At 45.9% G+C, this 26,034-nt stretch overlaps 1 protein-coding gene across 1 annotated transcript in view; it reads right to left on the bottom strand.

Moving 5' to 3' along the window:
* Positions 1-26,034, bottom strand: part of THSD4 (thrombospondin type 1 domain containing 4) — a 595,645-nt gene that overhangs the window by 553,201 nt on the left and 16,410 nt on the right. Inside the window, exons 2-3 of the mRNA XM_076004516.1 lie at positions 18,478-18,585; positions 6,259-6,328 (exon numbers count right to left, since the gene is read on the bottom strand). Coding sequence (XP_075860631.1) covers positions 6,259-6,328; positions 18,478-18,506 — 99 coding nt within the window. The 5' untranslated portion in view covers positions 18,507-18,585. The remainder of the gene's footprint in view (positions 1-6,258; positions 6,329-18,477; positions 18,586-26,034) is intronic.

Below are 26,034 nucleotides of genomic sequence, written 5' to 3'. Positions count from 1 at the left end.
CCGGGAGCAGCAAGATCCCTGTGGAGCATGGAAGCCCAGGATGGCACCATAGCGAAGGCAGCAAGGCATCCTGCCTCTGCCACACAGTCTCCCTGTGGGGGTCGGCTCAGAGCCAGGGGGACTTCTTCTTATGGGGAAAATGCAACCTGGAGATCCTTAGAGGTCCCCATCACAGACACCAGCAGTCATTGCTGCAAAAGGGTACCCCAGTCCTCAGAGGTAAAGAATCCAGTGTGGACAGTTGCCAGCAGTCTGTGCAGCTGCATTGCCCTAGAGAAGAATCCACTTTGGCACCCTCCACCCTATGACCTAAGTACGAAAGGTCCCATCTTGAAACCAGACCCACAGCTAGAATGTATCCTGCAATGGGGGCCAGTAACCACTGACCACTTTCATTGCTGAAGCTCCACCATTATTCCAGTATATTCACACAGATGCCTGCAGCACTAATCACCCTGGCTGCCCGGAAGGTAGACACAAAGGAACAACCAGGACCCCAACATTTAAACCCACAAGGTACCCTATCCTCCAGAAAAACAGACCTGCACAGTAAGAAAGCCCTGTGCAGCTGCCTGGCCCATGCACATTTACCCCCAGAATGATAGCTGGCCTAGAGGTGGCCCTACCCTCCCAGAAAGCTGCCTGACCTACCCCCAACCCCATAGCCAGTCAAGAGGTGACCCTGCCCCACCAGTGAAAGCTTGGTACAGCCTGCCCAGCCACACTCAGTCCAATAGCTGGCCTGGAGGGAGCCCTGCTGCCCAGAAGAGAGCTCCATTCGGTCACACAGCCCACACAAGCCAACCACTGGCCTGACAGCAAGACTAGAAGTGGCCCCACCCACCATAGAGAGCCCCCCCCAACCACACCCCCAGCACTCCACACCACAGCCTGACAGCCAACACAGCAGTGACCCTGCCCTCCTGGAAAGCTCACCGAACAGGCTGCTGACCCACCACACTAGCATGCACTTAGCCCAACAACCAATCCAGCACTCCTGCCCAAGCAAAGCCCTGACACTGCCATCAAACTCCTGCAGCCTAGCCCACTGAGACAATCACAGAAATCACAGACAAGGATTACAGCTGAAGAATCTGTATGGAAACTATGTTACTGAGCCCATGCAGAACCAAAGCTAGTTCACCATTCCCAACCAACAGCTGAGAACCCATTTGCAGGAAACAAGCCTCTTCCTCTGAAAGCTGCTCCATAAAATTGGAAAAAGTGATTATTTCACTAGATGCACAGATATCAACATAGGGATGCAAGAAACATGAAAAAGTGAGGAAACATGACACCCTCAAGGAATATACAACTAGTCATTGACAGACCCCAAAGGACATTTATGAAATGCTTGGAAAGAAATTCAAAATAATGATCTTAAGGAAAGTTAGTGAAAACACAGGCAAATAATACAATGAAATCAGGAAAACAATTCATGATCTGAATGAGAAATTCAACAAAAAGATAGATATAAAAAAGAACCAAATAGAAATCTTGAAGCTAAAGAAGACAGTGAAGTAAAAAATACAATTGAGAGCTTCAATAACAGACTAGATCAAGCAAAAGAAATAATTTCTGAACTTTATGGCAGGTCTTTTGAAATAACCCAGTCAGAGGCAAAAAATAAAAGAGAATAAAAAAGAATAAAGAAAGCCTACAGGACTTATGTAACACCATTAAGTGAACAAATATTCACATTATAGGAGTCCAGAAGGAGAAGAAATGGAGAAAGGCACAGAAAATCTATTTAACAAAAAAATAGCAGAAAACTTCCCAAGTCTTGTAAGAGATATGTACATCTAGATCCAGGAAAGGTCCGTAATAAGATTCAATGCAAAAATATCTTCTCTGAGGCACATTATAACCCAAATGTCAAAAGTCAAAGAGCGAATTTTAAAAGCTGCAAGATAAAAATGTCAAATCACGTATAAGGGAATCTCTATTAGACTATCAGCAGATTTTTCAGCAGAAACCTTGCAGGCCAGAAGAGAATGGGATGATATACCTGAAGTGTTGGAAAAAAAACCTGTCAGCCAAGAATACTATTTCCAGCAAAGGTATCCTTCAGAAACCCAGGAGAAATAAAGACCTTCCCAGGAAAGCAAAAACTGAGAGAATTCATCACTTCTAGACTGGGCTTATAAGAAATACTTAAGGGAGTGCTACAACTGGAAATGAAAGGATGATAATTACTAGAATGAAAACACTTAAAACTCACCAGTCTAACTAAATCTAGAATCATACTCAGAATACCCCAGTGCTGAAATGGTGCTATGTAAATCTTTCAACTCTCTAGTATGAAAGTTTAACATCAAAAAGGTCAAAAACATCAACAGATACAATTAGTGACTAAGAAACACACAAAAGATAAAGATGTAAATTAAGGCACTCAAAACATAAATTGTGGAGGGGAGGGAAAAAAGTCTAGAGTATTTTTATGCAACTAAAGTTAAGGTGTTAGCAACCTAAAATAGTATATTATAACTATAAGACTTTTTATGTTAGCCCCATGGCAACCAAAAAAAAAATTATGGCAGATACACAAACAAGAAAGAGAAAGGAAACAAAGCTTCCACAAAACCATAGAGGTAAATAATAACAGAGGAAGAAAAAAACTAAGTATCTAAAAAAAAAAAAAGAAGAAGAAGAAGAAGAAAATAATTAACAAGAGTTCAAAAGTAGCAGGCATATTGACCTTACCTGTCAATAATAACCTTGAATATAAATGGATTAAATTCTCCAATTAAAAGATGTAGAGTGGCTGAATGGATTAAAAAAATTAACATTGTTTTTTTTTCTTTTTTTTTTGTAGCCATACTGGGGAAGAATTAACATTGTTAAAATGTCCATAGTACCCAAAGAAATCTACAGATTTAATAAAATTCCTATCAAAATACCAATGACACTTTTCACAGAAGTAGAAAAAAAAACAATCCTGAAATTCATATGGAACCACATAAGACCCTGAATAGCCACGGCAATACTGATCAAAAAGAAGAAAACTGGAGGCATCATACTACCTAAATTCAAAATATACTACAAATCTATATTAACCAAAGAAGCATGGTACTAGCATAATCCAGATGCACAGATCAGCGAGACAGAATAGAGAAACCAGAAATAAATTCATACACCTACAGCCAACTTATTTTCAACAAAGGTGCCAAGAACACAACTGGGGTTAAGGCAGTCTTCAACAAATGGTGCTGAGAAGACTGGACATCCACCTGTAGAAGAATCAGACTAGACCCACACTGTTCACCATATACAAAAATCAACTCAAAATGGATTAAAGTGTTAAATGTAAAACCCCAAATTATGAAACTACTAAAAGAAAACATAGGGGAAATGTTTATGACATTGTGCTGGGCAAGGATTTTTTTTAAATAAAACTTCAAAAGCACAGGCACTGAAAGTAAAAATAGACAAATGGGATTACATGAAACTAAAAAGCTTTTACACTGCAAAAGAAACAATCGATAAAATGAACAGACAACCTACAAAATCAGATAAAATATTTATAAACTATACATCTGACAAGGGATTAGTCCAGAATGTATAAAAAACTTAAACTCAATAGCAAAAAAAAAAAAAAAAAAAAAAAACCTCAATTTTTAAAATAGGCAAAAGACTTTAATAGGAATTTCTCAAAAGGAGACATACAAATGGCCAATAGGTATATAAAAAAAATGCTCAACATCACTAATCATCAAGAAAATGTAAATCAAAGTCACAATGAGATACCACCTCACTCCAATTAGAATGGCCATTATCAAAAAGAGAAAAGAAAGCAAGTGTTGACAAGAATGTGGAGAAAAGGGAACACTTACATACTGTTGGTGGGATTGCAAATTAGTACAGCCACTGTGGAAACTATAATACGAACCAGCAATCCCACTACTGGGTACATATCCAAAAGCAATGGAATCAGCATGTTGAAGAGACATCTGCACTTGAAATAGCCAAGATGCAGAACCAACCCAAGTGTCCAAAAACAGACGAATGGATAAAGAAAATGTGGTATATATACAGAATGGAAATATGATTCAGCCATTAAAAAAAAAAAAATTCTGTCATTTAGGATAACATTGATAAACCTGGGGACACCATGCTAAGTGAAATAAGCCAGACACAGAAAGACAGACAGACATCAAACTTTTTAAACAGGGGAAAAAAGAAAAAAAAAAATTAAAAAAAAAAAAAAAAAAAAAAGAAAGACAGACAGACAAATACCATACCATCTCACTCATGTGCAATCTGAAAAAAAGAAAAAAGAGATCACAGAAGCTGAGAGTAGAACAGTGGTGACCAGAGAATGGGGAGGGGAGAGGATGGGAAGAGACTGGTCAACGGGTTGAAAGTCACAATTAGATAGGAAGAATAAGTGTTCTACTACACAGCAGGGTGTCACTGGTTAATAATAAGGTATCATACATTACAAAATAGCTAGCGGAGAGGATTCAAATGTCCTCACCACCAGGTATGATAAATGCGTGAGGTGACTGACATGCTGAACACCCTGACTAGATCATTATACAACATGTATGTGTATCAAAACATAAAATTATATCCCATAAACATGTACAATTACAATGTGTCAATAAATTTTTTAAAATAATAAAGTAACTTAGGAACCTTTTTTCCCCGTTTCTCAGAACAAACACTTTAAGAATGATAAGGGTAATACCCATTTGGGGACCTTTTGTTCAGGTTACATATATATCATTCAGGTTCACTTGAAAAATGAAGAGAAACAGCAAAGTAAATGGATTATTTATGAAATAATTTCAGTCATGATAGTCTATTTGAGCAGTAACTACAAGAACGTTGGTAAATTGATTCAACTATTAGGATTAACAACTCTAATAATTCTAAACATTAATAAATAACTTTTAAAATGTGTTGTCTTTTTATTTTTTTAATAATACAATTAATAATTAAAATAGACAGTTGTCTTTTCTGAGTCTTGAAATTTGAATGGGTACAACACAGTTGGGTGGGGGGGTGTAAATTTCCCAATCAATCCAATGAAATGATGCTTAGGCCTTGGCAGGCTCTCCTTCAGCTCCTGAACATGCCAGGCTCTGCTCCAGGAGCTGAGCATGGCAGTGAACGAGCCCAGCAAGAGGCCACTTTCATGGAGCTGACATCCTAGTGGGGGATACAGTTCCACAGAGGCTTAGACCTGGCCCAGGACGACAGAGCCAGAACAGAAAAGAAATTAAATTAATCTGACAAGAACACCAAGATCTGCTCCCAAGAACGGTCACATCCATTCAAACCTGGGCACATACTCTCTTTTCTCAGCCCTCTTCTCTACCGAACGTCCCCTGTGAAATGCTCTCTCAGGAAGGGATCTGACCAACTGAGTCATGCTTAGGTACGCACGGCTTGCCCCCTCTCAGGAGTCTGCACCTCACCACAGGTAGACACGAGGAGCTCCTAGGTGGCGGAAAGGGGTTTTAGGGACTCTCTCAGAGTTCTGTCATGCATCTATTTCTAAGGCAACATTCATCAAGCACCTGCTCTGTCGTAGCGCAGCACTGGGCTCGTTTAGGCAACCGTGGGTAGTCCGTTTACCACAAACACACAGAGCCTGGAGGGAAGCGGGCTCAGTACTGCATGTGCCCCTCCAAAGGCTCTCACTACGCTTCTCCACCCAGCCCTGTGGCCCAGGAGCTGGCCTTTGGGGACTGCATCAGGGGCTTCTTGCTCTGTCTTCTGGGTGGGTTCAGCCAAAGGCTGTCCCCAGCAGGAGATGAGGGGTGGGAGGAAAGAGGGCCAACTTCTTATTTCCCAGCTCTCTCTCTGGGCAGTGGTTGTGTCCCTCGACCAAAGGTCATGCTCCCTGTGGGGGGTTCTCTTGCGTAGTGACAGCCACAGCCACAGCTCCCTCTCTAATCATCCCTGCCCTCCACGCCGACCGTGCCCCGGAGAGCCCCACACCGGTGCTCCGCCATTGCTGCGGGGGCTCCTCAAGCCCCGCCCAGGCCTTCGCAGTCTTCTCGCCCACTTAACTGCCCATTCTAACGGACGCAGGACGCAACGCCAGCACTGCTCTCAGATCAAAGACTGACTGCAGGCACCAGCGTCATGTTTAAGTTGCAGGGATTAGAAAGGACGGGAGGGCTGGTAGAGTCTGTACATGGTGCTTCCTCTCAGAAACGCTGGTGACTCACCTTCCAATAAAACAAAGTTCAGGGCAGTCACCGGTGGCCCCAGCCCCCCAGGCAGGAACAGAAACCTCTGGCTTACCTTCCTGTGTTCAGTGGAGGCCTGTGGGCAGACGAGCTGGAATCCAAGCAGCAGGAGGGAACCCAGGACACTGGAAAGGGAAAACAGCAACAGGCAGAGCCGTGAGAATACTCCAGGCAGCAGCCCCCAGTGGAAGGCAGCTCATGGGGCGGGAAAGAACCCGGGCCCAGGGATGTGACCCAGTGAAGGTGCAAAGGGCCACCTCGCAGGAGGAGGCAGCACAGCGCCGCCGTGTCAGGGCGTGGCGCGGGGCAGACTCGGATCAGATCCCAGCCCTGCCGCTGCCAGCAGGGTTTCTAGGCCGGAGCGTTTAACCTCCCTGCGCCTCCAGCTCTTCCGCTGTAAATTGGGGATAACAACAGAAGCTGGCTTGGGAGGTTTGGGGGGAACTGAATAAGATAACACATCACGCCTGGCAGCGTGAGCGCTCACGCGGTCGTGTGCACACGGTGCCGCGGGGAGGTCAGGGTAAAAGTGGGGCTGCTGTGCCCGCCAGGGACGTCTCTCGCCTTACAGCCCAGGCTCCCTTGGAAGCCTTTCCTCCGCCCGCCCAGCCCTTTGGTGTCACATATGCCCTCCATGGGCTGGATTAGCTGCGCTAAGCCCCACTGTCACCAGCCCTGATTAAGACTTGTCATCTCATAAAGGGAAGGCGTGGAAACAGGAGCCGGCCGGGACAGCTGGAGAGAACATGAAGCTGAGGACTCAAACACATCTAGGCTAGAGTCCCGACTGCACTCCCACCCGGGTGATCCTGGGCAAGTTAATATCTCTAAGCTGCAAACATTCTCACCTTCTGAAGCACTGAACAGGACAGAGGGGAGATGCCCGGTATGGTGAGTCAGAGGAGAGACAGGTATTGTCGCCAATCAACTTACATGCCAAGGCTCTTGATTCAAATCATCAATGTCACTATGTTAAGCACCCCTATAAAGAGGCCGCTACACCTTTTGAACTTTCATAGGGGTTAACACTAAGGGCAGTTAAGTTAAATAACACAATGGTTCCCAATATTTTTTCTAAGCCTCCAACATAACTGAAAGATGTGAAATATTGGCCCAGGCCAAGAAAAACCACCACCATGTTGGGGTGGAGATGAGGAAACCTGTCTGCACTGGGGGTTAGGACTCGTGGGGTTAGATAAGGCTTCCACCATCTCTATGAATCCAAAATTCCACCCCAACACCCCTTTTGTCTGTAAATGACCCAGCAGACCACATAGAAGGGACAGAGACAGATGGATTAGAGACTGTGTGATGCGATAAGAGTATGGAACAAGGGCCGCGTAAACAGGTGTTAAATGTCCCCTTTTTGTTGTTGTCTTAGGGTTGCAGCTGAGGCCTCAAAGCTGAAGACAAAGGGTACTACGTGTGCACACATTGCCAAGGGCTGCACTATTAGGATGCACAAAGGGGTGCCCCCACCCATCCTGGGCTGCAGCCCCCCACCCACCTCCCACCTGTATGCACAAGGAGGCTGGAGGACAGGAGAAGTCTGCTAGCTGTGGATTTCCTTGAAGAGGGATGTAGGAGTGCTGAGTGCCTCCCCACTCCCCCCAGGGAAGGAAAGGAGGAGCTCTCTCCCAAGCCAAGCCATGGCACAACCATGCAGAGAGCTCGGTCTGGACGCCCTGGTGCCTGATGCTCCTCTGAAAAATATCTAAAGGCCACAAGCTGGCTGGAGCATCTGGGAGGGCAGAGTGGAGGAGGGCATAGGGTGGGAGCAGTCTGTATTTCTAGAGCTCAGAGGGGCAGGAGATGCTGTGTTTTCCCCATGAACTATATATATATATCACCATGGAAAGACACTGGAGTTAGGCCATCTGGAAAGGACCCACCAAAGAAGATTGCTCACTAGAATGAGGTGACTCCCCAAAAGGTGTGCAGCATGTACCCATGGCATACAGGAGCTGGGGGCCGGGGTAGGGCACAAGGGGTCAGCCAGTATTTGCACAGCCTATGCCAGGGGATGGGGCAGGGGGAGACCCCCGTGTGGGGAGGTTCTCCAGAGGGCCAACGAAGTGCCCTGAGAGAGAAGAACCCGAATTTTGGACATCTGCAGCACCGGATTACAAGGGCGCCAGTCCCATTGGGACCCTCTCCTGGCTCCGCCCTGGAGAGGTGCACGAGGCAGAGGAGGGTGGGGCAGGGAACCAGGGGTGTGAGAACCAGCCACGCCCTCTTCCCCACGACAGGGCTGAGGCTAGACCTGGCCCGGCTCACGGGAGGAAAGGAGCTTTAGATTGGATGGGAGACTAAAATGTTTATATCTGACCAGACTTTCTTTTCAATGTAGTATATTTATAACAGCATCTTTCCAAAGAATGGATATATTCAGAAAAATATAGTATGAAATTAGTGGTGACAAAGATAAAAGAGTTGACTTGTAACTTGCTGAGGATCTAGGCCAGGGCCATCTGATAGAACTTCCTACGAGGACGGAAACGTCCCCGCCTGTAGTGTCCCAAAGCACAGACACGCGGGCCTGCGCTGCTCAGCACGCAAGAAGCCAACGGCACAGGTCTAGGTGGTGATGTTATTGACGTCCTGAGTTAATTCCAAAAACCACTTACTGAAAGGACAGGCATTCAACCAATAAAACTATTCCCCTCCCTACCCCCACCACATTTTTTTTTGGACTTTTTAGTACTTGAAAATAAGGCTGTTCATTAAACTCACAAAATGAAAAGCTGCCCAAGATGTCTTCCCGAGGTGGGCCCCAGGTGGGATGGGGGAAGCACAGTCATTTTCCAGTTATGTCCTTAGTAAATCCAGCTTGACCTCTAAGCCAAGAATACGTCCATCATGACTCTGGAGTCCACGCTCCTTGGTGGTATGACCTTGGGCAAATCACTTCCCTCTTGTGCCTCAGTTTACTCATCTGTAAAATGGGAATAATGTAACCTGTCCTCCTGCCTCAAATGAGTTAATGTGTGCGAAAGCATATTACGAACCCGTGCCTACAAATCTGGATCACTTGTAACACATTCTGGCACTGTTTATTCATTTAAAAAGAAAACCATATTCGTGTGGTTTTCTTTTAAAAAACAAACAGCAGCTCCATAAATGTGTTACACCTCAGCCCCTCAAAGCTCTTGGCACACACAGCAGCCGCATATTTGTAATGCAGTCGGGAGCAGTTCTGCATAACCACTCACTGGAGGTTGCAGGTTGTGCATCCACAGCCTTCCGGGGGACTTGGAGAGGGAGGGAAAGATTTTCCAGGAGGGGAGAGTCTAGGTTTTCCTCTGTCTCAGAGGAGCCGCACTCAACTCTACTCGTACCCTCACCTCCTTCAGGTCTCTGCCCAAAGGTTCTTGTCTCCATAAGGCTTCCTCGACCCTGCATAAAACAGTGCTCCTTCTCCCAGCCCAGCCTCTTCACAGCACTTACCATCTCTCATGCCATGTCTTTATTCGTTTACATTTCTCCCTGCACCCACTGGAATGGAAGCTCCAGGATTGGGAACTGTGTTTTGTCACCACTGTATTCCCTAGCGCCTGGCAGTGCGCCTGCTCTATGGAGAGAGGTTGGTCACTGAACGAACGAATGATGCTTCCCCATCTTGGCAACCTCTGAAATTTCAAGATAAGTGAACACAGTGCAAGTAAACACATTCGAAAATGTCCAAAGGAACTTTGGAAGCTTTTGAAAGTTATTTTACGAGGGATTTATAAAAATCAGTTGTGCTTTTGAATCTCTGTGCAACCCTTCCCAAAAAACCACCCCCGTAAGATTTGCATGAGGTACGGCAGCAAAATGTTTGCTAGTGCCTCTTACTGCAAAAATGCAACACAAATTATATTTAGGTGTTCAAATGCTTCTTTTCATCTTGCTGGGCCCTAATGAAGCTAAAATCCACAGAGACACCCAGCAAAATTCATTCTGGAATAAAATCTTAGTTATTAAATGGGCTCTGCTCTGAATGAAATAGAATAAATTCCCCCAGAGGGGAAATTATTCTTTGGGCTACAATAACAGCAAGCAGAGCACTATATAACCCCAAGGGCCAGATGAAACTCTGCCAAGAGCTGAGTTTCCCACTTCTGCTCAGCAGACTGTTTTAGGACACCTCACCCTGCTCACACATACCTATCTAATTGGGAGTCTGTAGCTATGCGCACCCCTCTTCCAAACACCAACAATCTATCCCAAATCCTTGTTCCTCTTGACCTAATTAGAAATTAATGTTTGGGGCACGGGAGAGCATGCATGTGTGTGTATGCAACTCGTGTGTTATTTCACTTTGATAGTTTGCTTTGGCAAACTGCTCCCAGTTTGCAACGTTTTGACAGACTGAAGGCTACCAGGGCCTTTGGCAAACAAATCACACACTCCCTTCCAAGCGGCGGGGGGAAGCCACATTCCTACCAAGACTTTCCAATTCACCTTGCAGTCAAAATAACCTAACTGTTCACACTAATCAGAAAAAAAAAAAAAATAGTTATGCCATCCACCCAGCACTGTTCTAGACTTTAAACACTATCATTTCATTTCCTCGTGTAGAAAATAATACTCACTGAAATTTGGTACCAGATTTACATCATGGAACTGGGGCTCTGGGCTTCTGTATCTGCCCTGGGCAGCCCTGCTCCCCACCCCGACACTCAGCCCTCCTCCACGACACTCAGCCCTCCTCCACGGCAGTGCGGGAGCCCGCCCGCCACGGCCACATACCTCCAACGACCTCCAACGACCTCGGCGAACCCAACACCACTTGGGCATATCAAGTAACAAAACAAGGAAAACAGTAAAAAAACAAAACAAAACTTTACTTCTTTTCTTCTTCAGTTAATACAACCCAAGAGATATTTCAGGAGCAATCGGATCACTAATAAAATTTTACCACCTTAGCTAAAAGAGAGCCAAAATCTTAGCGTTAAAGTGAAATGCCACCCAGTGCACTCTGGAGATAAAATCTCTTTGCTAAGTGTGCATTTCCCCACGTTCAGCTCAGCCCTCTGCCTTCCTCTGACAGCAGTTAAGAGTGAAGACAGTAAGGGAGGCAGACGGGTTACCCATGACACCTGATAGTTACCACTGCTCTCAGCATGCACAATTGGTATTTCATTTAATCTTCACAACCATCCTATCACTTCTATTACGCCCATTTGCATGCATGGAAATCGAGGCACCAAGAGAGTAGGTCTTTTACTGAAGTGCACGCATGCCTGCCGGTGGCAAAGCCTGATTTCAAACACCAGCAGTCAGACTCTGGGCCTGGGCTCTTAACCACTGTACTTGGGGCCTCATTGGGCCCCAACACATTTACACACAACAAGCATTTGCCATTTTATCGTTTTTCTTCCCCAGTCTGTATCAGGCTGTCACTTGACAATCTGCTTTATTTTCTGCCATTGCTTGAGAGAATCATTAGACAATAAGTGGGTGCAATGAAGCCTCATTTACCCAGCCCCACTGGAGCACATTCTAAATTTCAAAATAAATGAAGCTAACGCCTATATCCCAAACGTTGGTTTTTTTTTTAATGCATTTTATTTATTTCCTGTTTTCTTACACAGAGTAACCTTCCTTAGCTGGCTCAGAGTCACCAGCATGAATATCGATCAATTTGTGCAGCACACGGTGGTAGGTATTTGGAGCACAGCAGGCTTGGGCTCGAGATCCCCAGACTCCTGGGGCTTTTTGAAGCCAGTTGGCACTTAGCTGTCTCCTTCCTGCTGTCAAGCGTAGCTTCCTGTACTTTTGATGAGCCTGTGTCCTCTCAACTCAGCCCCCGTAACTCAGCCTTGGCCTCAGAAACTGTAAGGCTGATGGCGGCCCCCTCCCTTCCCTTGATCAAAAAAGTAAAGGCTCATGAGACCAGACCCACCAAGGACCTGCCAAGGACGACTGCCCCGCTGAAAACTACCACACCCGGATAAGAAAGTTTTGGCTCCTGGATTCTGCAAATACCACCAGCCCCTCCTATTTCTCAATGACCACCAAAGGTCGCCCCAGCTCCTCCCGCCAAAAGTCGGTATATCACGCAAACGGTATAAAAGGCCTCGCCTCCTTCAAATGGGGGCGACTTCTGTGGCCCCCCTCTCTTGGGGCCCCAGAATCTCATCCAGGAGCACTAAATAAAGCCACGTGGTTTGGCCCCACTCTTTCTTTCTCTCTGACTTTTCTTTTCGCCGCCGCCGAAAAACCTTACATTATGTGCCGAAACCCAGGATGTTTGGCCCCACGTTCTCTCTGTCTTTTCTTTTCACCACCACCAAAAAACCTTACAGAAACCTTCAGACAAGCAAGCTGCAGCCAGACCAAGACCAAACAGACTCTGCCGTGCGAAGTGAGTCTCTCCATTTCAGAGTATGGATTTAAGGACACCTATTCAAACTGGACATTGGTCTTTCCTGTTTATTTCCAGGTTCTCGACTCTTACGTTCATTTCTGTTTTCTAAGCCAGGCTGGTAACGTGGGGTGTTCTATGGCACAGGGCTTTGAGACACAACAGCCTCTGGCAAATTCCCCTACTCAGTGGTGGGTTTTCTTGAGGAAATGGTTCTGATACATCTTTGCAACTAGCAGAACAATCAGCATAGTCTGGATCCATCCTCAGGGCTACTAAATATCAAGTGAATTAAAGAAAGGAAGTATCAATGAAATGAAGGGAGAAAGGAAGAAAGAGAGGGAGGGAGGAAATATCAGTTACAAAAGAAATGCAAAGGGCTGCTGTGACTGCGGCATTCTTCATCAAAAAAGCATTTCCTAAATTCATCCTGGAACTCCCTATTGGAAAAAGGAAGACCATCCTAAGATTTGTGCAAGTTGGAGTTATTGGTTCTGATCCCTGGCGGGGAGGGGGTGTTGTCAATGCTAACCTGAGGCATATAAATCCACGTGGGATGTAGGGAATGGGTAGCTGGCAGCCCAGTGATCACACCTTAACTCCATTGAGCCCTTTTTGGTACAGAATGTTCTAGCAAATCCCACAGTCAAGTACTGAGTGATGAGGACAGGGTCCAGGTACCGGGCTGTGCCAGGCATAAAGAAAAATCAATACTGTCTGAATGCTTGCTGTCATTTTATAGGTAGGGGTTTGCCAGGGCAGTCCTCCAAAAAACTATTTTATTTCCTCCTCGTCTCTATGCCTACCATCGAGAAGGCTCCTCCCGGGCTTCTCACAGACAAGATTCCGGCAGGTTCTTCCCTGGCGCGTTTGCACACTTCTGCTCCCACCAGATGTGTTGTGTTTCTGTGGTGTCAGCCACGTACCCAGACCTGTTTATGCCAGTTGCTCTTGATTTGTAATGACATAAAATATTCAAATAGTACACAAGCCCAGGACACAGGGCACAGAAGGAAAGATTACTTGTTAATTGTTTCTACAAAAATGACGTCGAATGCTTTGGAAAGTCTCAATAAAGGCAAGTAGCCAAGGGAAAAAAACTGCTGGCAAATTAGGTGTGGATGAGACAACTGCAAGTGATTAGGGACAAAAATAATAAAAACCTAGAATCACTCTGGTACTCAGATTGCTTTGCAAATGTCTAAATTCTCACTCCACTTTAAAGAAATGGAAACCTCAGATAATACTTATGGGTGTGGTTTGTGCTCAAAGGACAATCAGGGCTTCGTGCTCAAAGAAAAGCCCTTGGCCCCCACATCAAAAAAGTGGTGAGTGAATGTACATGTGTTTTAAGTTAAAAATAAACTGTTAAAGGTGTGTGTGCGTATCATTTGTATGATCTCCGTGCTTTAACCTACTTTTGTAATTAACTATCTTGCCATCCTGGCCAGGAAAGATAAAGTTTTTGACCTTATTTCTTTTATCATACATAAAAGACAGTTATTAATTGATTCATTCAATAATCAAAAGATATTTATTATCAGCGAGGTAGTGGTTTAGATGCCAGTTACACAAATTCTGATCTGATGCCATGAAGTTTAATCCTTGTGATCCAGGCCTGGCCTCTTGGCATCTTACTCCTTTCCCCCTCCCCTCTCCCCTCCCCCCGCCCCTCCCCCTCCCCCTCCCCTACCCCTCCTCTTCTTCCCTTCCCTTCCCTTTCTCCTCCTCTTCCCCTCCTTCCTCATTTCCTAATCACTGGCATAAGGACACTACTTGACTCCATAACCCTTCCCAATTATCACATATTTCTTTACCCCTGAGGGGAATTTACGTTTTCACTAATCAATCATAACTTAAATATCCCTACCTGGGGCATTCTCTGTCTCATACATACAAACACATTTTCTTACCCCACTTCTTTCTTCCTTTCTGTATTCAGGCTCTTTTTCAACTGCCCCAAAAGAACAGCCACCTTTCTCTTTCTCATTTCCTCAATCCCTTTTGGTTGTATTTCTAAGTGGAATAGGCTGACAGGCATTAAAGTAGTAACACTTTACTGAAGTATATATCAAGGAATAGAAAAACTTCGTTTCGGAAGACTAAAACCAGACATTTGACCTACGGCCATCAACCTGTAAAAACCTTAAAATGATCCAGAACCCTCTAAAAATCACCATCTCGCTCTGTAATCGCTCGAATTAAGTCTGTTTTTCTTAAAAAACTACCGTTCAAAATAAAAATCACCAAATCAATTTTCTCTCCTGCCAATTTAACCGCTTGTTTGGCATTTAATAGTTTAGTTTTCTTCTACGTTTTTGAAACATAAAATATGTCCACTCTACCAAGGCACCACGAGAGAGGTGAAGGAAGAGCACCTGACCAGGCAGCGGCCCAGGGACTCTGTTGGCTGGCCAGGTGAGGAAGCCGTCACCTTTTACCGTTGTACGCTTCTAGGGAGAAAAGTGTGTTTCCTTTCCATCAACCACTGAACAAACAAATAAAGATCTAACTGTGCATAAACAAAAAGGTGCACAATTTGGAGCAAGTCTTCAAGAAATAAAAACACTTCTGTATCATTTAGTGCCATTTCCTAATTTGTAACAGATGACAAACGTTTCTTAATCTAGCCTTGGCTTACCTTTTGGTCCAAATGGATTTTAACTGCCCTGAATTTTTCATGGCATCCAGAGCTTGTCCAAGATTCAATGATAATCCGTTAACCAGATCCGCCAAGAGTTAAAATCTTAGTGCCTCTTCTGCTGCTAGGTTTAACTGTGATTCTTTATATCACACCATACTCTGAGCAAGGCACAGAGAAACTCTTATTATGTTAACACCCACAGCTTCTCTGTCTCTTTCAATGAGGGGGAAGCTGGCTTTCTGCTTCTCTGTGGCTTGGCAAAAATTAGGGAGGGATTTTTAAATAAAATCTCTGCATAACAAAATTGTGAATCCCCTTAAATGTTTTTTTCTCTCAGGGACTTTTTTGGCAGCTAACTTCTACTTTTAACCTGTTTTCTCTATAGGTAGAGAAATCTTGCAGCTTTTCCAATTGATCTTTATGTATTTCGTTGCCTTGATAAATATTTAAAATCCCTTAAATGCACGTGTGTGTGTGTGTGTTTCTCATCTACCAGTTTTGTAAAAGACTTCTCACTCTTAAAGCAACCATAACTCTTTTCCTCAGAACATTCTGAAAACCATTTAATCAAAAGCCACTCTAGTTTTGTTTTTTTACTGTTTAAAATATATTTACATGGCCCTAGAAACAGAGATGCAAAATAATGAAAGTGAACCTGGTTCATGAAGAGGGAGCTGGATGGAAGTCTCCAGCTGAGGTCTCCTAAAGAATCACCCATCTTCATATTTGTAATTCACATCTTCTTGCTCCAGTCCTGACGGCAGGATTCTTGGCGAAATGTCCTGATGCTTCAAACAAGCCCCTCAGCAGGACCCCAATGCTGGAAGGCCATCAGGGCTTCCAGAGCTCCACGAGAGTAGCAAGGTCACATCTATCTAGCTTTCAACTACTCGCATCCTGCTAACTTCGAGGCTGTGGGCAATGCCCCCGAAACAATGCACAGCTTCATGGTGTGCTTTCCTCAAAGAGAGATGGCCTCTGAGCCATGCCCTGCTCAGGTCACTATGGCAGGTTAACTGTTTGCAGGAGCAGCAATTAAAATTCCAAGACATCAAGAAAAAAAAATGTTGCAATAGGGACTTCTCCCAAGACATACCCTTCCTGTGCAGCCCGGGTGGCCACATTTTTGAGGGTCCTCAAGTACTTCAAGAGGCCTTTTTGATGACAGCAAGACTATACCTGCTTACCACACAGTGAACCTACCTTTCAGCCTCCACTTGTTCTTTTCGATCCAGTTCATCAACTGGAACGATCCAGTTCGATCAACTGTGATTTTAAAATTTAATCTTTATGTCAACCATGTGTGGTACGCCTAGCAAGTACTGTTATCCCTATTTTGTAGATCGGAAAACCAACACTCAGAGGGCTTAAATCCTAATTTCTACCTTCATTTGTGTGCAGAGTCAGGTTGAGGACTCCAAGCATTGGATCTATAATCTATGTTAGTGAGACTTTTTTCCCAACAATTTTTTAAAAGCCAGCAGATCCTTTTCAAAATTCTTCACTCAAAATCCTATGTAAATACCAGTTACAGTTCATCCAGTTCATCGTTCTAGTTCAAATTTTAAAATCACAATCCAGTTGATCACAGATCAACTGTGATCTCTAGTTCTTTAAGGCCCATTGGGTCCAAGTGCTCAACTATGCTGCAGTCTTTAAGTGGCCCAGTGGTCCAACTGCATCTCTCACTACCTTATGGTTTTACAGCAGTATTTTAGAGCTTCCACAAATTATTAATAGAGCATATTGCAGATCTTGAAATATCTTTTAAACTCTTAACATGCCATGTTAATTTACATTAGAAACCAAATATCTACCCTGAAAAGACCACCAAATATTAACTTGGGCTGCCCTGCTAGTGGCTAGATATTACGCAGACTTCAGAATGAAGCTTTTCCTGTATCTGACATGCTTATGAATATGTTGCTGATGAAGAGGTTTGTAGTTCTCTGTGGGTGTTTAGGATTTCAGGCCTGCACATGTCTGCTCATGTAAAATTATACAAGCAACTACATACTAAAGCTCATGCACATGCACTACACTCAATTAAATGCCAGGCATGGGCCCAAGAGCATCTGCTTGGCAAATGCTCCATCCCTGGTTGGGCAATCACATGTGGCACCATCATAAGAACCTATTATAGACCATTTTACTTTTTATTGTAAGTCCTAGGCATTTGGGGCTAATGTATAGTTACAAAAAAAAAAAAAAGACTACAAGATATCCTCAATGTTTCAACTTTGAAACAAAAAGTTCTTGTTTCCCTGATTTCTAGGTTCTTAATCAATTTATTTAAAGAGCATCCTAAAATTGCAAGATGAGTTTCATCACAGAATTGTTACCAATTGCAAGTACATGCCTGTATGGATTAGGATTTTCTTAATGCTGTGCAGGTGAAACAAGTGTAAAAATATACCAGATGCTGAGGCAGACGGACAAGCTACTATCTATTGATCCTGATTTCAAATGTTGGCATTTATCAAAACAGATTCACTGGTCTTGTGATGAATAAATATTATAAATTTGAACTTATAAATTGGATTTGTATTAATAAAATATTGTCATTATCTACTTTCCATATTGATATCTACATAGGATTTTGAGTGAAGAATTTTGAAAAGGATCTGCTGGCTTTTAAAAAATTGTTTGGAAAAAAAATCTCACTAACATAGATTATAGATCCAATGCTTGGAGTCCTCAACCTGACGCTGCACATAAATGAAGGTAGAAATTAGGATTTAAGCCCTCTGAGCGTTGGTTTTCCGATCTACAAAATAGGGATAACAGTACTTGCTAGGCGTACCACACATGGTTGACATAAGGATTAAATTTTAAAATGCAGATGAAAGTCACAGGCATTTTTGTTCAGAAGGGATAAGAGAAGGCACCTTTTAAAAATGCCAGATTTAGTCAAAATCTGTGGGGTTACAACCAGAGAACAATATTTTTTAAAGTTCTTCAGATAATTCTATTATACAACTGTGGTAAGTGATCTGGCTCCATCTTTAGTTCAAAAAACATGTTTTTGAGGGCCAGAGGAGGTCTCCCTGAAAATGGCAGGCCTTGGCTTGGCCCCTAAGCTTTCTGAACATCTCACTACAGCACTCTGCTCCTCGGCCTCAGAGCCCCTCTGAATAGCAAACGCTTACACGTGTACATATATCAAATCTATTAGTGAGCTGCAGACCCCTAGGATCAGTTACTTTAAGAAACTATATAGCAAAATGTAAATATAAAATTTCTTATTGTCTTGTTTTCTTTTTAAAAGTTTCTTCACTCACCTGAGAGACCCTGGGTAATGGGAAACCATGATGCTGGGGGTCCAGGCAGAAGCAAGGGCTCCTCAGAGATGTCGCCAAGTTTCTGCAGATGCGAGTGGCGTTCAACTCCTACAGAAACGAACAACGTTATTTTTAGCATAATTTGCTCAGGGGAGATTCTAGAGGCATTTGCTTACTCCTGGGTCAATGAAAGCAGAAGTGAGCAAATGGGAGATGTTAAAACAAAAATACCACTCACTGCCCAGTTAGAGTTACCAGGATCCCCCAATTAAAGTTTGATTGCTGTATGCACATGTGGTAACAAGTTTACAGGACATTCAGCACAGCGCCTAACTCGCAGGAGATGTTCAATTAGAGCTATCAGAATGATCATCTCAGCCGCTGAGCTAATCGGGGAATTGGCGCTCTGCAAACCCACACTGGAAATCCAGCTCCCTCTCTTACGGACTATTGGATCACAGAAAGTCACTCTACATTTTTGCATCTCGGTTTCCCCAACTGTACAGTGTGGGTAAAAATACTGCCTAACAGTAAAAAAAGAATGCAGTACTGATACATGCTCCAACAGGGAGGAATGTTGCAAACATTAAGGGAAAGAAGCCAGACACCAAGGAGCGTGCATTATAGGATTCCATTTACAGATAATGCCCAGAGTAGGCAAATCTATAGGGATAGAATGTAGACTAGGGGTTGCCAAGGGTTGGGGGTGGGGAGGACTTAATGGGAGGGTACAAATGTTTCTTCCTGGCATGACAAAAGTATTCTAAAATTAGAATGTGGTGATGGTTGCACAACCTGGAGAATACACTAAAAACCACTGAATTGTGCACTGCATGGGGGAAATGTGTGGTATATGAGCGATGTCTCAATACAACCATTTTTAAAACTACTACCTAAAGAGCTGCTGCAGGTTATGGCAGAGAGTACTTGAGGGGACACACGTCGCATGCTTAGCCAGTGGCTGGCGCAGACAGAGAGGCACTCGGCGAACAGTGGCTCTGCGTACTGGTGCACACGGGAGTCGAGCAACACTAAGCATGCTGTCACGGTGAACGCGCGTGGGGGAAACCCCTCGCCTACAGACACCACTTTATTCAGAAGCCCCCACTAGACAGGATTTCTAACCATGTCGAGCCGGCCAAGAGTCGTAAAGGCAAGTTATAAACAGCGTCGGAAAGCCTGGGATGGGAGGCTGGCAGGAGCGTCCCGCAGCTTGAGAAGAAAACAGAGCGTGGCCCGCCACCTCTCCTGCCACAAGTCCTTGCAGGGACAGGCAATAAAATGAAGCGGGATTCCAAGCTGTGCCGGGGATCCTCTTTAATAAAGGCAGAGTTTCCTAAAAAAAATCATTGTTTCCTGAATTCTTCCCAGAAATTCAGACTTCCTTCTCACTGGAAAAGGGGAGTGGGAAGATGAATTACAAGGATTCACGAAAAGACTGTCATGAGACTTAGACAATTCCATTCCCAGGGGGAAAGAATCAAGATTTTAAGTTACCACCGGCACTTTCTAGGGGTTATTAAGAATGTAAAGCCTCTTAACTGTAATCACCCCTAATTAGCCATCAGCAAGTCATGAAATTACTCTTGGTATTGAAGACCCTTACATTCTTGGCTCTCGGCCAGAACTTACACTGAGATCCACCAGGAAGAACGCCAACAAGTACAAATTGGAACAGTTGAAACTCCTGAACTTGGGGCGTGGCCGCTGGCTCTTGGCTGCAGAGCAGGTATGCAGCACGGCAGGGCGCTCAGCTTGGAAGTCAGATGCAGTCTTCGCCAACCTCCTAATAACCATCAACTAATCAATAATTATTTACTTAATAGGTGGCATGCTCAGGTCCTCTCTGAGGTGCCATGGGAAGGCAAGTTCCACTTTTACAGTCTAGCTTAGGTGGGTAAGATTTAGGGAGATGGACCACCAGGGAAGAGGGTGGTGTTATCCAGAACAGCACAAGGTGAACAGTGTCGCTCAGACCCTAAGTACAAAACAAGCTAGTTCAAGAGAAGGGACTTGCTGTAGAGGGCTGGTCTGGCACCAGCAAGGGAGATGGGACTTAAAATCAGGCCTGTGCCAAGCAGGTTATAAATCTAGACTAAACAAACTAAGCAATCTAGAATCCTGGGTAAGAGTGTGCACACTGTGGCGTGATGGCCTGGGTGTGTGACCAGCACTCCCATTTATTAACCAAGTGAACTTTGGCAATTAACCTGTCCCTCAATTCCCTCACCAGTTAAGTGGGTGGATACTGTTTGTAACTACTTCATGGGGTTGTTGTGAGAATTAACTACTTATTGAGACTGCATGACCTGCGTGCTAGACACACAACACACACACACACACACACAGACACACACACACACACACACACACACACACACACACACACACACACCAGCAGGCATGGGCCCTACCTTCAGGAACTGCAGCCTAGAAGCTAGAGAGCTATATTCTTTAAAGCAACTAAAAGATAAATAAGTATAAAAGTAAAATTGTGGTAAGAGCCATGAGAGAAAGTCCAAGATGCCTCAGCAGGTACCCTGGGCTGGGGGCAGGGAAGACCCCCTGAGGCGGCCGTATGTGGGGCCTGAGCGGGCAGTAGGAGCTGGCCGTGCAGTGGGGAAGGGGAGCCACCCGGGGGGGTCGGGAGTGTCAAGGTGCATGTGACGGTGGGTGGAAGGTGGCGGTGGTGGGACGGTGTGGGAAGCCTGCCCTCAACTGAGAGGTCAAGTCTGCGGAATATGGGAAGTACCTGGTTGAGAGGACAAGGGAAAGAGAGGTGCCAAAGCCCCTCCCTCCTCATGGACAGAGGTGGCAAAAGGAGGTGCTAATGGAGCTTCCATCAAGAAAAGAAGAGGAAGGAAGAAGGCTTGGGGCAGAACAGTGCTCCCCAGAATGGGGCGACTGCCTAAGCAAATCTGACAGCAGTCCACTAGAAAAACATCTTAAATTATCAAAACAGTTTGAAAACAGATTTATAACCACTGCTGATAACCACCAACCTCATCCGTCCTCTGTGTACTGCGCCTTCAGACAATTGCTGATAAGGGAATGAAGCCATCGTGATTAGCATGTCATTCAAAATACAGTTTCGTTCATCTTTATCTCCTTCTTAATTTATAATTTGGGTATATATTTAATGCGGTCACATGATATATGGATAGGTAAAAATAAATAAATAGCCAAACATATATTGGAGTTGTATGCTCAAACATTTTTACTGATGTAAAAATATTTTGCAATCAGTACCATCAAAAAAAAGGTTTTTACAGGCAAAGACTCTGATATGTTTTTTCACCAACTTCTTGTCAGATTTGACTGGTCACTTTTACCGAGTCCTGGGAGAGCTACCCCTCTGCCACGTGTCAGCACTCACCCCGCCTCCAGGAGTGGCACTGCGCTAAACCAGCTCTGCCTTCAACCTGCGGGCACCGCCCGTGAGTCTGTCGTTGAACTGATTTCGTGGGTCACGACCGGTATTTTTTTCAATGCAGTAGAAAAACGATAAAAGAGAAGAGAAAATGCCCGCATCCCATGCACAGTCAGGTGTGTACTGCTCTCTGCGGCTCACAGTGAGAAGGCTTACGGGTCCCGCTCTGGGAGGCGAGAGGCAGTGGAGGGGACAACCGTGATTGCAGTCCGGGGCATCACCGGGCATCTAAGGCCCTGCACAGTGGCCCCAGGCCAGTGGTGACGAGATGGGCGAGAGAGCCATGCAGGTTCTGGAGCAGGCAGGGCCCTGGTAAGAGTGAAGCTTCCCCAAAACCCGTTTGGCGGCAGAGCACCGCGCAGACTGAGCACGCGCGCTGTCTACAGAGCCGTGTCCGCTTTTGAGGTTTGCTCCTGTTGATTTATAACCTTTCTTGACAGTGAACAAAAAACCTAACAATCTAGTTTCTGGTAGAACATACGCTCCCTGGGGGATGGAGGCCCCACCTTCTCTCCGTTCCAGAAAGGTCCTACAGGAAGGCTGAGCAAGTCACCTGACTTGGTTCAGGCCAAAGCTGCAGTCCCCACACGCCAGGAGGAGGTGGCCGGAGCACCAAGGCTCAGGACGGTGGGGCCAGAAAGAGGGCCGTGAAGACTGGAGCCCAGGACAGAGAATGGTTCTCCTGACCCAGAGGATGCCACTGTGCCCTGAACACGACTCACACGCCCACCTCGGAGTCTCTCCTGCTCCTTCTCCTTCTCCTCACGGCCTCACCAAAACTCCTGGGAGCCCCACCCGACTTCAGCCCGAGCTTCGGAAGAGAACGACCTGTACCGCCTCTCAAGTCTGGGTGCAGAAAGGGCCAACCACAGCGCCAGTGCCACCTCCCTCCCGCCCTCCCCCCACATGCTTCGCCCTCTGCAGCTCCCGCAGTAAAGCCACCACCCAGGCACACAAAGGCACCAGTCCCTGGGGAGAGGAAGTGACTCACCAGCAAAGCATGAGGACCAGAGATTTCAAAAGAAGGGAGTTCCAGACCCCAAATCCAGCACCCGTCACATGGAGCATAAGTCATAAGTCTCAGACCCTGCCTGTTCCTCTGTGACAGCTGCCCCGAGGGCCCCCACCAGACGGGAGCCTCCATGCGGGGCCCAGATCCTGCCCGTCCTGTCTCCACCAGCATCACCAGCGTGCTCTCCTGCCTGCCGCCATTTACACAGACCTTCCTCTCACAGAGCCTGGACCCGCTGTTCCCAGTGCCACTACCGCCCCTACCTGACGCTCTATTGTGGGTGGGCACAAGGACCAGATGTCAGCTCCCAGCCCAGGGCCTGTCCAAGCCACCTCCGCCCTCCATTAAGAAGGAGGCAGGAATCGCTCTTCCTTAGCACCTGGAATGGGACGTGGTGCAAGCTACACAACCATCACAGCAAAACCAACGCCTCACAGTGAGTCCAGGCAACCAACACCTGGGTGACGGATGGGGTTTGGGGAAAGATGACTGATGAAGTGGACAGGAAAGCTCTTCTGGAGTCTTAAAAAAAAAAAAAAAAACAGGCCGGGCGCGGTGGCTCACGCCTGTAATCCTAGCACTTTGGGAGACCGAGGCGGGTGGATTGCTCAAGGTCAGGAGTTCGAAACCAGCCTGAGTGAGACCCCATCTCTACCAAAAATAGAAATAAATTAATTGACCAACTAAAAATATATATAGAAAAAATTAGCTGGGCATGGTGGCGCATGCCTGTAGTCCCAGCTACTCGGGAGGCTGAGGCGGTAGGATCGCTGAGCCCAGGAGTTTGAGGTTGCTGTGAGCCAGGCTGATGCCATGGCACTCACTCTAGCCTGGGCAACAAGTGAGACTCTGTCTCAAAAAAAAAAAAAACAACTGAAACTGAAACTAAAACAAAAGCCAGACAGCTTGTGTGTTTGGGGAACGAACAAACCCTGTACTGAGAAAGGGCACAGTATGGATGACAGAGGCGGAGGACCAGGCATCCAGCAACGCCCACTGAGCCAACCGCAGGGGTGGAGAAGGGGCCTGGGTGGAGGAGGACACCAGGGAGGCCGGGAGGAGGCTGCCCTACACTGTGCCGAGTGGCGCAGGCCCAGGACAAGGGTGGCCGCGTCCCCCACTGAGAAAACACGGAGGATTGGAGAAAGAGCTTTGGCTGGAGACGAGATAAGGCTGGCAAGACAGCCCAAGAGCAAGAGACAGAAAAACAGGTGCTCTTATTTCTTCAAAGTACCCCCTGCCTAAATGAAAAGATTATCCAGAGCAGGTGGGAAGCAACAGAGGTGTTCTATTCTAGAGGTGGGAAGGAGGGAGGAATACCTTTTACACTGTCATCATTAACAATATAGTGGGCACACTTGCCAGCCAACAGTGAGAGGTGCAGGACAGGGTCCAGCAGCTTGAAAGAGAAGTGATCATGTTCTCTTTTAACAGATTCTAGACATTATCTGTTCATGTTTGCCCCTCACTGGATGGAAAGCTTCTCAAAGGCAGGAGATTTGTTTTAGTCACCTTTACAAAAGCCCTGTCAGCAGACACACTGCCTGGTAGGGGGCAGGCATGCAAAAAAGGGTGAACAGACGAATGGATGAACGGATGAAGAAGGAACAGCACACGTTTCCTACAGACTCTCCATCTTAGACAGCAGGGCCCTGCGTGGCTTCTCTCCCTCTGCTCTTGCCGTCCAGTGAGTGTCTGCAGGCGGCCCTGGGAGCAGAGTGAGGGCACTAACTCGCCACACGTGCCTGCTGCCTCCATGGTCCGAGGACGACCCTCCCCAGCCCTCTGGTGGCAGTCGTCAATCGACATGTCCAGGAAATCCTGCCCCAGGCCATGAGGTACCGGGGAGGGGGAGGGAGGGGCTGACCCTGGAGCCCCAGCCTGGTCACAGTTCCAGCCTCCTCCTGCTCCTAGGAGGGCAGCCAGAGGAATGTTCCCCTCGCAGGTCCTTGGCTCACGATCTTTTCTCCTACCACCTCACAGAGCCCGTCCTTCTTATTCCTGTCATATCCAAACTCAGCCACAGAACTCCAACCCCCCGGGGAAGCCCCATGCTGCAGACCGGCTGGCTTGCCCAGGGCAACGTGAACACCCACAGAGTCTGAATTAGGAAAAAACTGTGCGAAGATCTATTAGAACTCCCTGGCTGCTTTCGAGCAAGCACATTGCAGTGGGATTTGTTACCCGTTAAGGAAAACACCTTGCTTCTCCATGTTCACCTTGAGAGATCAGGTAATCAGCACAGATTACTTAAGGGTTTCAACACAAATTGCATAATTCTTGTGGTTATTAACATTGGTGTGGTTTATATTTGTTTTTGGCCCTAAAAAACGTTTCCCAGGTAACTAAGGGAAACATTCAAGGGCAGAAATAGCATGCAGGCAAGATATTTAAAATACATGAGCCATTTGTTCCTGCTTCTGGACAAAGTTGCTTTCTCAATTTCAGATGACACCGTACTGCAGATCAAAGCAGGGGGAAAATTCTGGAGTCAGATGCTTTCTCTTCCCCAGACGTTTACTTACTGAGTCATTTGATTTACACCACCTGATAAACCTGGTTCGATTCCTTTGCTTCTGTGTAAGTCGCACATGCAGAACTCCGTTCTAAGAACTGTCACACTGTGTCACTATGATTTGTGCTTGTCTTTCCTCCCACACAAAATGGCACCTCTTTCCTTGTTAGACTCCTGGTGCCTAGAACGGCACTGGGGTGCAGTAGGTGTTCTGTGACGACAGAAAGTCCTCCTGCTCAAACTCGCTCTGAGGGGCTTCCCGTCCATGCAGGAGTGTGCTGTGTTTGCAAGGCACTGTCGCCCAGCCCAGGATCTGAACATCTCAACAGCAACGTCCCTCTTCTGTAGTAACTGCTAGTTGCTTCTGACGTTAACACTACCGATGACACTCTCCACCGCTCTCCCGAAGCTCCCAACACCCAAATAAACAGCTGTGATGGGATGCAGGCCATCCGACCTAGGAATCAAAGACTCCTAGGGACAGTTGTCAGCTTTCCTCCCCACTCAGACTCAATCTCTCCCTAGCATCCTCTGCCAAGAGCAGTTTATAATCCCAAGGAAAAAAGATCAGACTGCCACAGATGAGCTCTGCATGGGAAC

Source organism: Microcebus murinus, chromosome 6 (genome assembly GCF_040939455.1).
Source record: "Microcebus murinus isolate Inina chromosome 6, M.murinus_Inina_mat1.0, whole genome shotgun sequence".
In the NCBI taxonomy this organism is placed as follows: Eukaryota; Metazoa; Chordata; class Mammalia; order Primates; family Cheirogaleidae; genus Microcebus; species Microcebus murinus.
Note: the sequence above shows the minus strand (reverse complement) of the source record. Positions and strands in the feature narration are given on the sequence as shown.